This window comes from Belonocnema kinseyi, chromosome 9 (assembly GCF_010883055.1).
Source record: "Belonocnema kinseyi isolate 2016_QV_RU_SX_M_011 chromosome 9, B_treatae_v1, whole genome shotgun sequence".
Classification (NCBI taxonomy): domain Eukaryota; kingdom Metazoa; phylum Arthropoda; class Insecta; order Hymenoptera; family Cynipidae; genus Belonocnema; species Belonocnema kinseyi.
This window is the reverse complement of record NC_046665.1, coordinates 116,449,734-116,465,330: the sequence shown is the minus strand read 5'-3', so window position 1 is coordinate 116,465,330 and position 15,597 is coordinate 116,449,734. Positions and strand designations below refer to the sequence as shown.

At 25.8% G+C, this 15,597-nt stretch overlaps 1 protein-coding gene across 1 annotated transcript in view; it reads left to right on the top strand.

The window, feature by feature from the left end:
* Positions 1-15,597, top strand: part of LOC117180836 (cysteine-rich secretory protein 2-like) — a 96,209-nt gene that overhangs the window by 32,706 nt on the left and 47,906 nt on the right. Inside the window, exon 3 of the mRNA XM_033373363.1 lies at positions 5,169-5,314. Within this exon, the coding sequence (XP_033229254.1) occupies positions 5,169-5,314 (146 nt within the window). The remainder of the gene's footprint in view (positions 1-5,168; positions 5,315-15,597) is intronic.

Genomic DNA, 15,597 nt, shown 5'->3' with positions numbered 1-15,597 from the left:
AGTGCTCAGGAACTTTTCGACATAAATATTCGTTTTTTTCTATTTTTATTTTGTTTTTAATTAGTAGCTTAATGATCGTTTTTGCAAAATTCATAATTTATTGATTAATCTAATGATTTTTTTAAACAAATTTAATCAATAAATTCATTAATCAGGCATTTGTCGACAGAAAAATTAGTTTTTTTCTACGTCAACTTTTTTAATTAGGAACCTCATTAAAACTTCAGTAAAATTTATAATTTTTCCATCAATTTTGTGATTTTTTAAACAAATTTAATAAATAAATGCATTATTGGGGTATCTGTTAATGGAAAAATTATTTTTTCTTTTGACTTCAGACCTTAAATTGGAATCTTCATAATAAATACGGCGAAATTCCTGATGAGTTGATAAATTTTATGATTTTTTTAAACAAATTTTACAAACAAATGCATTATTTGGGCATCTGTGGACAGATACATTCGTTTTTTTCAATGTGACTCTTTTTAATTGGGAACTTCATGATGATTTAAGGAAAATTCATAATTGTTTAATAAATTTTACATTTTTTTGAATTTAAAATTATTAAACAAATGCATTATCCGCGTCTCTGTCGATGCAAACATTATTTTTTTTTTCGATAATCTAATGAAAAAATTGTACATAGAAAAAACGAATTTTTCTGTAGAAAAATGTCTAATTAATGAATTTTTTCACTGAATTTGTTCAAAGAAATTATAAAGTTTATCAAATTATTATGAATTTTTCTTAAATTCTCATATAATTCCCAACTGAAAAGACGGGCATTGAAAAAATCGAATTATTTTGCCGACAAAATGCCCGAATAATGATTTTGTTTATTAAATTTGTTTAAATAATCATAAAATTATTCAAAAAATTATGAATTTTCTAAAATTATCATAAAGTTCCTAATTTAAAAAAATGTACTTTGAAAAAACGAATTTTTCTGTTGAAAAATGCGCGATTACTGCATATGTTCATTAAATTTGTTTATAATAATAATAATATACACTAATATACACTTATATGAGATAAGATTAATTGATTCTTTCTCAAATTGCAACCTAACCTACAAAAGACCAGAGAGGAAGATTTTATATATGTCTTTACATCGTACTGAATCTATTTCTAGCCAAATTTTTAATAAAAACGAAGATGGACAATAATGATTTGTCTGCTATTTTGTTATCAACACAGCAGTCAAAATATCCTGCCTTGAAATCACCCAACACAATAAGGGAAGAATCCATGTAATAGTATTTAAAACTTGATAAAAAATCGATATCGATCAATGATTTTGTAGGTTATGTTAATTGTCGCGTATCACTCGGCGTCCGTAGGACGGCTGTACTTAGGGCTAATATCGTGAATTGCCTGCTATTTTGTAATCATCATTATATAATAGTTGAACTTAAAGTAAACTAAATTTATTTTCAACAAAAAAACGAATAAATGATAAATCTTGAACTGAAATATTTCAATTTGAACCTTGTTTGTGGTAAAAGCGTTACATGTCTGGTCAGCGTCTGATCAGCTCGTCTATTCTGGACGAGCTGATCAGCGGCTGGTCAGCGCCGTCTAATCTAGTCCATCTAATGGTTTAGGCGTTACACTTCTGGCCAGCGGCGCTGTTAGACCGCCTGTCCAGCGTCTGACCAGACACAAGACGGTCTGGTCAGCGCTTGGCCAGCGCCCCGAAATTTTTCCACACGGGGTAAACAATTATAATATAAAGAGAAATTTTTTCAATATAATATTGTTTTTTCTCAAATCGCTTGCAACATAACTTGAAAAAACCGTATAAAAATGGTAAATCGTGAAAAACATTTTTGTAAAAAATAATTTTGTTTATAACATTTTTTGGTTTAATAAATAATATTGGAACATCTTTATCTAATGTGACTCTATGCAATTTAGGCAAATTTAACAATTTTCCTGTTATTGACAATCACCTGGAACGTCAAATAGATAAAATAGCCATTTTTTCCTAATATTTGTTTATTTATAAAAAAATTGAATACCTTATTCAAAGATCAGACTCGACAACTCTCTTAGAAATAATAACAGAATTTAGAAATTTTTTGTTTAAATTGGTCAATATTTGTGGGTTGTACGTTATTTTGAGCAAAAAAAGTCATTTAGTTTTAAAAAATCTGTGCACAAGTGTGCACAAAGCCCGAGAAAGATTATCGAGTAAATACATTAGCGTTTATATATTTAATATATTATTATTATGTTCCGAAAATTAATTTTGTCCAGTATTTGTTTTAAAAAACGGTTATTTAATAAACATACTTGTTTTTAAGCCTTTTTGTGAAATTTTGTTTCAAAATTCACATTTTATGAGCAGGTACATTAATCTATAGACCCTGTGTCTTTCTTCCGCGTTCGGTTTACCGTTATCGAAAGTTCCTTTTTGCTTATAAAATAATGAATTTTTATCAAAAATACAAAATTCTTTTTCACACGGATGTAATTATTTAAAAATTAACTTCTTTTGTGTAATTTCGCGCATTTACAAAAGTTTAGGAAAAATTACTTCCTTCTTGTTAAAATGAATTTTTTTCAAAAAATGTATAGGGATGTCATTATTCAAAAAGAGAATTCTGAAGTGTAATTTTGTACAGTTACGTCTTTCTTGCCATCAGAAATACTATTTCTTGAATTTATAATAATTTATTTATAAAAAAATATATGCTTTCGTGTTTTATCGATTTTTCATCATGTTTTAATCTAATTAGTAATAATATTAATTAAGCAATATAATATAAATAATAAATAATAATATAAATTAGTAATTTTTTGCCTGGTACCTATTTTTTTTTAAAGTTACCAGTTTCTTCGAAAATTATACTCCTTTATTAAAAGTTTAACTGCTTCACTAGATTTTTCCTTGATTGCAAAATAATTTTTCAAATTGAACATGTAACTTATATTTTTTGCTGAACACTGTTATATTTAATTAAAAAATTTAACTATTTGGGTAAAAGTTAAAACAATTTATTTCTAAAAAATGTTTTGCAGTCATTTTACTTTAAAAGTTAATCTCTTTGCTTGAAAATTTCTTCTTTTATTGTTCAAAATGCAACTATTTCTTGAAAATCAAATGGTTTTGATAAATCAATTCTTTTTAAACTCGCATTTTTGATATAATTTAATTGAATTTGGTTTAAAATTAGAATATTTTTTTGTTGAATTACAAACTATTGCATTTATTGTTGGGACTTTATTTTTTTCTGGTTGAAAATTCAATTACTAGGTTGAAACTCAAATATTATTTTTTTCACTGGAAATTGAAATCTTTTTTGGTAAAAACTTGATCTTTTCGTGTTAAAAATGAAAGCTCATTGGTTGAAATTATATTTTTCTAATTTAGATTTAAATTCTTGATTAAAAGTTTAACTCCTTTGCGATAAATAAATTTTATTTAAATGATTTATTTTTTGGTTTAAGATTAAAACTTTTTGTTTAAAATTATATAATTACTCATGGCAGACCTACTTTGACAAAAAATAATTTTTTTTCGATTAGAGATTTATTATTTCAGTTTGAAACGTTTTTTCCGTTGTTGAAAAATATTCTGTTCCAACAGAAAATTGTACTATTCTATTCTTTGTGGAAAATTGAATTTTTTGCTTCAAAATTTAAATATTTTGTTTCAAATTTATTTATTTTATTGAAAAGTCGAATTAAATTGGTAAACAATTTTTGCAACTCTATTGTTAAAAATTAATTTGTGTTGTTGATGGTTTATCTCTTTGATTGAAAATTTAACTATTTAGTTCAAAATTTGTTGTTTTTTCTAATGATAATTATTTAAACTAAAAATTGAACAATTAAAATTTTTGGTTAAGTTTAACTGTTTTTTATTCACAACTAAAATCTTTTTTCATTTTAAGTTCAACCACTTGGTTATGTTTTAACTCCTTTGTCAAAAACTCATTTTTATATTAGATATTCATTATTTTAATTTAAAAGTTATCTACTTGGTTGCAAATGTATGTATTTTGTTAAAAATTGATTTTTTTGTTTGAAAAATAATCCTTTTTAGCCAAAAATTTAACTATTTCATTCTTTGTTGAAAATTTATATTTTTTACTTGAAAAATCAAATATATAGTTAAAAGTTGTTGGTAACTCTTTTTATAAAAAATCATTTTTTGTTTGCTGAAGGCTCATCCCTTTGATTGAAAATTTAATTATATTGTGAGGAAAATTTTTTTTCATTAATCACTAATTATTTTAACTAAAAACTTAACAATTTCATTTTTGTTTGTGTTTAAACATTTTTAATTTAAAAGTACCATCTTTTTTAGTTGAAATATAAAGTATATTTTTCATGAGCAATTCATTCTTTATGTTGAAAATTCATTTACTTTCTTATAAATGAATTTCTTTGAAAAAAGTTCACTTTATTAATAGAGTTTTCTTATTTTAGTGTAAAACTTTATTTCTTTCGTTGTAATTTTAAGTATTTTGTAAAAACTTTTTGCACTTGTTGAAATTTTTTTTTAGTGGCAAACTTGAATAGCCTATTTTTGGTTTAAAACTAATTTCCTCTAGTTAAAAATTGAACTACTTTACTAAGAGTTGAACTCTTTTGTTACAAATTCATTTTTATTGTTCAACATTGAACTATTTTTTGCAAACTTTCATTGTTTTTTTTAATTAATTTCTTTTATTGATATTTTAAAAATTTGATTTTTGTTTAAATATTTATTTTTTCTAGTAGAAAATTAAAGGTTTCCTAAAACATTTTCTGTTGGTCCTAAAAAGTTGTAAATCTTCTTGAAGTGGGAGTCTAAACTAGGTCGAGTTTTTACAGCCATAGAGATTTATGGCTCAATGTAGGAGAATTGGAAAAGTCCCAGTCTGAAATTCAAAATTTTTCCAAAAATTCATTGTTTATAAATATTATTTATATGGCTATGGCCAACCTGAGACGGAATAAAGTTGTCTCAAAATTAATTTTTGATTCGAAAAAGTAGATTATTTCTCGGCGTTTACTTTGTTTATTTTTATTATTTATTTCTCTTCTAAACAATATTTCTGTTTTTTTCTTTAAATTTTGGAATTTTCTGTGAAAAAATTTAATTTTTAGATTAAAAATATTCTTTCTTTTGTAATTAAGAGAAAAATCTAAAATTAATTTTTATTTTATAATTGCAGAAATGGCATGCAGGTGCAGCTAAGGCCGCGCAAAGGTGGGCAGAAGCTTGTTACGCTCTGACTCACGACAATGCGACCGGTTTACATGTAGATGCTTTTGGAACTTGCGGACAAAATATTTTTATTTCAACTGCTCAGGTTCCATGGTAAGTATTTTTTCAAGATTAGAAATTTTGGTTATCAAGAAAACAATGAGAAAATCCAACAATTCTTTGTTACAAGGTAGGTTGAAGCTCTACTTTTTACTCCCTAGGGAGTGAAAAGTAACGTCTGCTGTGAATAAAGAAAATTATACATCTATGAGTTCGAATTTTACAATAATCAGCCTACTTACCGTAAAAATTGTAAAGGAATTTTGGTTGCAGATAATAAAATTTTGCGGTAATTTATCGAAAGTTACCATATATAAGATAAAATTACCAAAAATGTCCGAAAATTTCTGAAAATTGCCGGAAATTTATAGAAATTTTTAAATCGAAGTTTAAATAATTTATTTTCAGGTTCCATTAGTTACCTGTAATATAACTATAATTTACCAAAAAATTTCACATATTTTCGGAAATTTATAACTAAGCTTAAAATCGAATTTTGGGTAATTTATGGTGAGTTACTGTATTTACCTGTTATATTAAAATAAATGGCCGAAAACTTTAATTCATTTCAGGAAATTTATAGACATTTTTAAATAGAATAATGGGAAATTTCTGGCAAGTTGATATAAATTACCAAAAGTTACATAAATATTCGGAAATTTGTAAAAATGTTTAAAATTTGATTTTGGGTGGTTTATGGTAATTGACCCTATTTACCTGTACAATTACCATAAATGACTGAAAATTACCAGAAATTTTCGAGAATTCAGAGACATTTTTAAATTAAATTTTTGGCAAATTATGGTAAGTTGCGATCAATTACCTGTAATATTACCATAAATTGCAAAAAATTGAAAAATGTCATAAATTACCAAAAATGTCAGAAATTTACGGAAATTTATAAAAATGGAATTTTTGCTGGTTTATGGTAATTTACTATATTTAACTGTAAAATTACCATAAATGATCGAAAATAACAATAAATTTCCGGAAATTTTTAGACATTTTTCAATGCAATTTAGGACTATTCATGGTAAGTTTCCATAAATTACATATAATATTACCATAAATTATGAAAAATTTCCAGAAATTTATAAAAATGTTTGCTGTTGAATTTTGGGTGGTTTGTGGTAATTTGTGTAATTTCGCACATTTACAAAAGTTTAAGAAAAGTTACTTGAATAATTACATAAATTACGTAAATAATAATAAAAAAAGTTGCATTTTCAACTAAAATGGATAACTTTTTAATAAAATTGTTGAAGTTGGTTGAAAATAATTAATATTTTAATTTAATTTAATTAATAATTAATCATTATTATTATTATTGAATTATTGAATTTGAATGATGTAATTATTTAAAAATAAACTCCTGTTGTGTAATTTTGTACGTTTACAAAAGTTTAAGAAAAATTACTTAAATAATTACATAAATTACATAAATAATAATAAAAAAAAGTTGCATTTTCAAACAAAATGGATAACTTTTTAATAAAATTGTTGAAGTTTGTTGAAAATAATTAAATTTTCAACCAAACAATAATTAAAAATAAATAATTAAAATAAAAAAAGTTCGTTAAGGGGGGAATGGGGGATAATGCATGAAAAAAGAGCTTTTTTTATTAATTTTTTTTAGAGATCTAGTGAAAGTAAATGTATTAAAATGTTTTGCATGTTATAAAGTATTTTTCTAACATTAATTAGTAATTTTTGTGTAAAAAAATATCGTAAAATAAGCCAGTGATTTTTAAAAAAATTTTGTGATAATTTGAAGTAAAATATGCGATTTTGTACGAAAAATGCCGTAATTTTTAAGTAAAAAACAACGTTAATATAAAAAAATTCAAATAAAAATATCGTTGTGAGGGGAGGATTTTTTATGTACAAAAAGTTCACGAACTTTGAGAAGGATCGGTTCAGTAGTTTTTGTAAAATTGCTGGAGCGGAATTTTAAAAAGTGGTTTCGAGAAAAACTAGTTTAAAGTTTTACAAATTCCAAAAGTGAAACAAAGAATAATTTTTTTAACGATTTCAGCTCCTTTCTTTTTTCATTACACTGTGCACACTTTACGAACGTAGAAAGTATAGTGAAAACTAATAAAAATTCTATTATTTTATAGTATTTTTCATTGATTTTTGGCACGTATCGATATTTTCAAGTCTGCTCCAATTGCCTTAAATATTTGACACAATATTTTAAAAATATTTTACAACAAAAAAATGAAAAAAAAATTTTTGCAAGTCCTTATTCCTATTCCCCCTTAAAATAAATGTTATTTTCGTAGTTTCTTAAAAAGCTTTGGAAGAATGTATTAAATAAACAATATAAGAATGATTCCATTTTAAATCATGCAATGAAGTCCGCATGAGGTCAGAATATTTTGTTATGAAAATATGTTATTGTAGACTCAAAATGAAGCAACACTTTTTTCAGCGTTTTACTGAAATTTTCTTTTCAGTCAAGTAATTGAAGATAACCTATGAGAAAAAGACGGCGGTTTTTCTTGAAATTTTCAAAATGGATTTTATCGAAAAGGTCACTATAAAATTTTTTATCTTATTTTGGTGGGTTTTGGATAATACGGATCACATATTATCTAAGTTTTGATTTTGCTAATCAATTTTTTCCTATTAAAGAAAACATTTTTTTTAAATATCAAAACTGATAATATCAATTTTCTTAAAAAAAAACCGTTTTCCCTTTTTAATATATGGCAGCACATTAATTTATGTACTTATTTACATTTTTTTCAGGAAACCAATTAAATACATGTTTCTTCATTTTGAGTGTAAGTAACATACTTTCATGCCAAAATATTATGAGAACCCCATGCAGACTTCAAGATGAATTGAAATTTCATTCATTCCAGATGTTTCTAAACATCTGGAAAAAATAAGATTCAATGGACTTAAGGAAGCAGAATTTTTTTTAAATATCAACTGCTATTCATATTTAGCGTAGTTTTTGAGAAAAATAAGATTTTCAATCAGGAAAATTTATACTTTTTTATTTTTAGAAATAAAAAGCCCTTTTTTACTTTGAAGCTTAGGAACCTTAATAATCTCAAGTAACATGTTTTTTAAGTAGTCAGTGTACTAAAAAAACTTTTTAGAAAATAAAATGCTAAACTTTGTTAAACTAAGTTTTATTATAGTCGATTTTTACTAATTTTTTCTATATTTTTAAAAAGATTCATTTAATTCAATAATATGAACATCTGGAAAGGATACGATTTTTCTTAAAAACGCTTAGTACGATTTTTTATTCTTTGTCTGAAAATAACGGAAGAGCATCCCCGAAACAGCTAAAAAAGATAAACTCCGATTTTGTATTCAAGTGATACTCGGGGGTTTTTGGCGTCACTGAATCCAAATCTGAAGTCAAAATACAAAATGGCGGATCCAATATCATGGACGAAAATACAAAAAAAAGGGGTCGATTTGGAACAATCTCGGTATTTACGATTTTTTGGTCGCTGAATCAGAATATTAAGTCAATATTCGAAAATTTTAAATGGCGTATATTTTTGTCCGGCATTTTATATTTTTGAATTTTGACTTCACTTTCAGGTTCAGCGACCCCAAAAACCCATAAGTACTTAGATTTATCAAAATTAGGCCGTTTTTTGTATCTTCGTCCGCCATATTGGATCCGTAATATTGCATACGCCACTTTGGATTTCTGAATTTTTACTTCATATTCGGATTCAGCGACCCCGAAACCCCCAGGATAAAAATGTTCAGGATGACAAATTTTCCTTCTATTTTGGGAATATTTTGTCGAATTCTCTCTGCCAATGAAGGGGTTAATCGAGGCTAGCCGTGATCTTTTATACTCTTTCAGAATCACTTGAAATTTTTAAAATATTGAAATTTTTGCAATTTTCTTAAATATTCTTGATTACCCTATAAAATTGTCCATTCGTTGGAAGTTTATGTTCTTTCTGGAAAATTCGTCTTTTTTGTAGAAGATTAATTTGAATATTTGAAAATCTTTTTTTGTTGTATAAAATTCAACGATTCCGGTTGAAAATCATCATTTTAGTTTAACATTGATCAGTTTCGTTGAAAAATAATTTTATCAACTAAAAATTCAACTGTTCTATTTTTGGTTGGGAATTGACCTTTTTCGTTCGAAATTAAAAAAATTTGAATAAAATTTTGTATTTTTGAATTGAAAATTCAACTTCTTCGTTGAAAATTGACGTATTTAAAAAAATATATTTTCTTTCGTTAAAAAATTATCTTTCCCTTAAAACGTAATAGTTTTATTTAAGATTTATTTCTTCAGAATCATTAAAAAAATTTTAAATATTGAAGTTTTTGGAATTTTCTGAAATATCCTTGGTTACCCTATAAAATTGCAAATCTTTTGAAATACTTGGAAATCGAATAAATTGTCCTCAAATTTGTAATATCTTTTAAATTTTCATGAAAGCTTTTAAAACCTTTCAAATTTTCAAAATTATACAAAAATGTTAAATTTTCATTTTTGAGATGATGCATATGTTACTTTAATCAATCAGCAAAGAAATAAAAAAATATTTTTAAAAAAGTGAAAAAATAGTTGCATTAGAGAGCTATTCGCAAAAATAATAGCATCAGTGTCATTTTGTTTAAATAGTGACAAAAGCTGCATCGTGAAAAAAAAATATTTTTAAAAAGTTTTTAAATAATGTCATTGGTTCGAGGGCTAAAAGTGTAATATTTTTATTTCAAATTCAGCATTTTTTGCAATTGGTCAATTTATTTAGCCATAACTCTCCATGTGTATACAATTTTCCGACAGCTCTCTGCAGCGGCCCCTCAAGGTCATTTCTTTGGAACCGCGCCTGTCAAGTTTTACAACTTGGTCGTATTTTTTATTACTGTGATGTAACTCAGAATTACTACATACTCCTGGTTATATCAATAAAAGTTGTCTGTGTTTATACTAGGCCGGAAGCGTTTAAGGCCGTAAACTATAAATTGAACCAATCTTAGTAATACTCGCAAACTAGCCAAAGATCGTAAGGTTTATTTACTCGTACTGACCTCGGGATCATATGATCGTAACATACGCTATAACAATAAGCTTGATGATTAAATGTATTGGGAAGCTCAAAAAAATAGCTTATTTATTAATAATTCTTATTTCATTAGAATGAGTAAGAAATTCTTCAATTTTATTCCTGGTGCGGTCTAAGGGACCGCACAGCCATTTCGTATTTAGGGGTAGCCGCATCAAAATTAATTTTATTTGTGTGTAAAAACTTGTGTTTTAATTACTTCTAATCACATTTAAATCAGAATTTTAAATTGTGATGCTGCGGTGGCCGTGCGGTACCTAGGATTGATAATGAGCTATTAATTAATATTACTTATCATTTACACGCATGGCCAATTAAGAAAGGCCGGGGGCACACATATCATGATAATGGTGCGGTCTGTACGACCGCATGGCCACATTCAAACGTTAACCTATAGTAATGATAATTTGATTCAATTTTTCATCATATGCAAGTTTTTTTTTTAAACTATGTAACTTCGCATAGGTGAGCTTTGCAGGATGATGTGATCGTAACATACGCTATAAGAGTAAGTTTCATGATTGAAAATATTGGGAAGCTCACGAAAAAATTTCTTATTCATTAATAATTCTTATTTCATTAGAATGAGCAAGAAATTCTTCAATTTTATTCCTGGTGCGGTCTAAGGGACCGCACAGCCATTTCGTATTTAGGGGTAGCCGCATCAAACTTAAGTTTATTTGTGTGTAAAAACTTGTGTTTTAATTACTTCTAATCTAATTTAAATCAGAATTTTAAATTGTGATGCTGCGGTGGCTGTGCGGTACCTAGGATTGATAATGAGCTATTAATTAATATTACTTATCATTTAAACGCATGGCCAATTAAGAAAGGCCGGGGGCACACATATCATGATAATGGTGCGGTCTGTACAACCGCACTGCCACACGTAAACGTAAACCTATAGTAATGATAATTCGAATGAATTTTTTATCATTTGCAAGTTTTTTTTTAAACCTATACCTTCACATAGTTTAGCTTTGCAGGTTAATATTAAAACCAAAAGACATAATTTCACATAATTTGAAACCAACTAAGGAAGGGCTTAACAATTTTCAAATCTTAGAATAACTTTCTTTTTATGCCGACACCTCCTCCCACTTAGAATAAGCAGCCACAAAAAAATTCAATTATATCGATAACAAGTTAGTTACACTTTTCGGCAAAGAATTAATTTTAGCAAAGATTTTTAAAGTTAAAATTTCTACCGACAAATTTTTATTTCAAGTCAAAAACAGTTGAATTCTTTTAAAGAAGATGCATTTTCAATCACAATGATAAATTTTCCACAATAGAAGGAATTTAAAAAAAAGTTGCATTTTCAAATAAAATTGATAACTTTTTAAAAAAATTGTTGAAGTTTGTTGAAAATAATTAAATTTTCAACCAAACAATTGCGTTTTTAGGCAAACAGATTAAATTTCTTCCAAAGTGGATATATTTTAAGCAAAACTGTTACATTTTTGAACAAGAAATATTTTTTGGTCTAGAAAAAGAAGAAATTTTAACTAAATTGTGGAATTTTTAATAAAAAACTTAACATTCAACCAAATAGTTCAATTTGATACACAAAATGATACATTTAAAAAAATGCCTAAATTTGTAAAAAAAATATCAGTTTTTCACTCTAACGATTCATTCTGAAAAAGAAAAGAAAAAAATCCACTTTCAACATGATAGTAAAATTTTCTAAACAAAAGAGTGATTTTCAACAAAAAATTTAATATTTAATATTTCGATCAAAAAGTTTTAATTATGAATAAAAAAGGTTTATTTTAACCAAAGGAAGGTGAATTTTCAACCTTGTTGAATTTTTTACAAAGCAGTTGATCTTTCGGCTGAAATTAAATTTTCAATCCAGAAAGGAAAAATAAAATTATTGTATTTTCATAAAAGTAATTGAATTTGCAACCAAACAGCACAATTTTTTTTTTCAACAAAATAGATTGATTTTCAAAAAGAAACTTTCTCAGTCTAAAACAAAGAAATATTAATTAAATTGTGGAATTTTAAAGAATAAAGTTAACATTCAACAAAATAAATTATTTTATAAAAAGAAGGATGAATTCTTATGAAAAAGTGTCAAAAAATTGGAACAGTCAATAATTTCTAACTGCAAAAATATTATAAATAACCAAATAAACCAAATTAGGGCCTTTTCCAGGAGAAATGCATTTTTCACTTATTTATATTCAAAATCAGAATAGAAATATGTTATGCACTTAATACACCCAGAAGTAATTTTTGGATTTTTTAAGATATCTGAAATAAAAAAATTTTAATTTGCAAAATCAAGGATAATAAATTCAATATGAGGGGCTAATTATTCAGAAAAATTGATATCAGAATTTTTATTTTTTATTACAATTTGTTTTTCAGTTTTTTTTCGAAAAGTAAATTCTAATGAGATATAAAAATTTATAATTGTTAAAATTTAAAATAGCAGAGCCAATACGGTGCCCAAGAATTTAAAAAAGCAGTTAAATTTTTCTTAATTCATCTTCCAGGGGTGTTTTGGGTCACAGAATTTTTATTTTATTAAAATTTGTCCTCTAGGGATTTTTTGGGACTATGAATTTCAACATGAGATGAAAAATGTATAATGTTTGAAATTCAAGATGGCGGATCCAAAGTAGCGAAAAAGAATTTTAAAAAGTAGTTTAGTTTTTTTAACTTGTTTGCAAGAGGTTTTTCGGGTCACTGAATCCGAATTTTAGCTCAAAAATGTATCATTTGCAAGATTAAGTCATAATTACGAAAGTGAGAATAGTGGATCCAGTATGGCTACTAAAAATAATAAAATTAATAGGATTTATTCAAAACTTGTTGATCGGGGATTTCTCGGATCACTAAACACAAGTCAAAAATAAAAAAATAATAAATTCAAAATTTTTTATCCAATATAGTGGTACAAAAATCTTATAAACTTTATTTTTTATTTTATTAAGATGGTGGTTTACAAAATCACTGAATATGGATTTGAAATCAGAATTACAAAATTCAAAATGGCGGATACAATATGGCGACTAAACATATTAAAATAATTAGATTTGCGTTAAATTTGCAGCAATTAAAATTGTAAATTTTTGAATACTCAAAGCCGCAAGATAAAACAATATCAAATGTATAGGCTTTATGTTCTAAAATTTACAAATTATGAATTTCAAAATGTTAAAATAAAAAGTTTTTTTCGAAGATGAAGAGTTTTTTCGGGCAATGCAAATTTCGCCGTTTCAAAATGAAACTACAAAAATAAACCCAACGGAGAAACGTTTGTGGGTACATATTTATTAGATATCTAAAAAATTAAAAAGTTTAGTTACAAATTAAGAACCCCATTATTTGAAATTTTTAAAATTATCTGCTATATCATCAGAGATTGTACCTTACCGACAGCAGATCAACCCTCCAAACCATGAAGGCAGAAAATCCACACAACATCGATCAAGTTAAGAATTTTTAATAACAGAAAATGCTTAACGTCTTAATAAGACTAGATGGAAAATAATATTTTTAAATTAAAATTATTTCTTGAAAAAAAGATCCTACTCCACCTTCACTCTATTGGGAATCGAACCACAAAACTTCTGTGATAAAAACTTTGTGGTTCGATTCCCAATGGAGTGAAGATGGAGTAGGATCTTTTTTTCAAGAAATAATTTTAATTTAAGAAGCCCATTTGAATTTGTTTTTCTACTATTCAAATTGATTAATTTTGTGAATTGGAAATGTTCAACTCAATGCTTCCTAAAATATAAATTTTTTTGAGTAAATAATTTGTAGAATTTAAAATTGGAATGATAGTAATTTCATTTTATATTTTTATATTATTCAATAACATCTAAAAATATATTTTTTTAAGTAAATAAATTGTAGAATTTAACATTTGAATGATAGTAATCTTATTTTATATTTTTATATTATTCAATAACAATCAAATATTTTCCGCGCGAAGCACTCGTACACAATTTTTAGTTATAAAATAATTTAAATCTAAAAAATATAGCAGAAAGTCCGCGGGAAATAAATTAATGAAGTAATTAAGCAAATTAATATTGAAATATGTAATATTAATATATGTAATATTAATATATGCTATTCGGATTTATATTTATCCAGCAAGAGAAACCGCAAAGTCTCTGGGGAAAGCGAGTGTCCAATTTCATTAAATTTGCCGTCTTTACTGTATATTTGAAAATTGCAGCACGAAACTGAGCTCCTTTCCCGTAGATATAAAGCAAACATATACCTGTTAAACCCCAACGTCCGCAATTATGTGTACCGGGTGTTCAGATTTTACTTTTTTTCTTACTTTTATTTATTTTTTATCGCAAATAAGGTTCCGTACTTAAATAATGTAACAGCTCCACGGAGGGGAGGGGGAGGGGCAATTTGTTACGGAAGTGGATAGGGTTCCTTCACGCATGCGCGTCATTTTTGCACATTCGCAAAAACTTTCAGCTGAAGATTATCTTTTTAGTTATAAATTTTGTTTATTTGGTTAACAATTTAACCATTTTTCTAAATAACCAGTATTTGTGGTTTCAAATTAATTATTATAAAACATTATTTCTTTTTAAAAAAATTAGGTTTTTGATATGGAAAACTCTACTGAAATATTCTTAAACCGAAAATTAAAGGATTTTTTTAAAATTTATCTTTTTCATTTAAAACTGCATCTTTTTAGTAGCAATATTATTCTTTTGTTTTAATAAAAATTCAAATTTCTGGTTGAAAATTTTTCTCCTTTGGTTGAATATTTCACTATTTGGCTTGAAAAAACTTTTAAATTGATAATTTAGCTACGTTGGTAAAGTACAATATTCAGATTGTATTTTTTTAGTAAATAAATAAATCTTTGGTGGAAAATTTAATTATTCATTCGAAAATTGTTTTTTTTTTTTTTTGGTTTAAAATTAATTGTTCAACAGAAAATGTTGCTTTTTTCCTTTTTAAGATTGATATTTTTTTTAGTTTTTTTTTTTAGTTGAAACGTCATCTTTTATATTACAAAATTCAGTTTTTGTTTAAATTAATTTAATCAATTAAAAAATTTTACAAGATTAAAATGGTGCAGTGAAATTCAAGTTCTTATTTTTTAAATAATCTTGGTCTATTAAATTAAATTAATTAATTTAAGAAAATTCATTTCTACTTTATCTACAGTCGCAGGACTTTCTGAAATGTATTTTTTGTGATAAAGGATTTATTTTTAAAAATTAAACTTATTGCAATTGATATTTCTATATTTTTAGTTAGCAATTTATC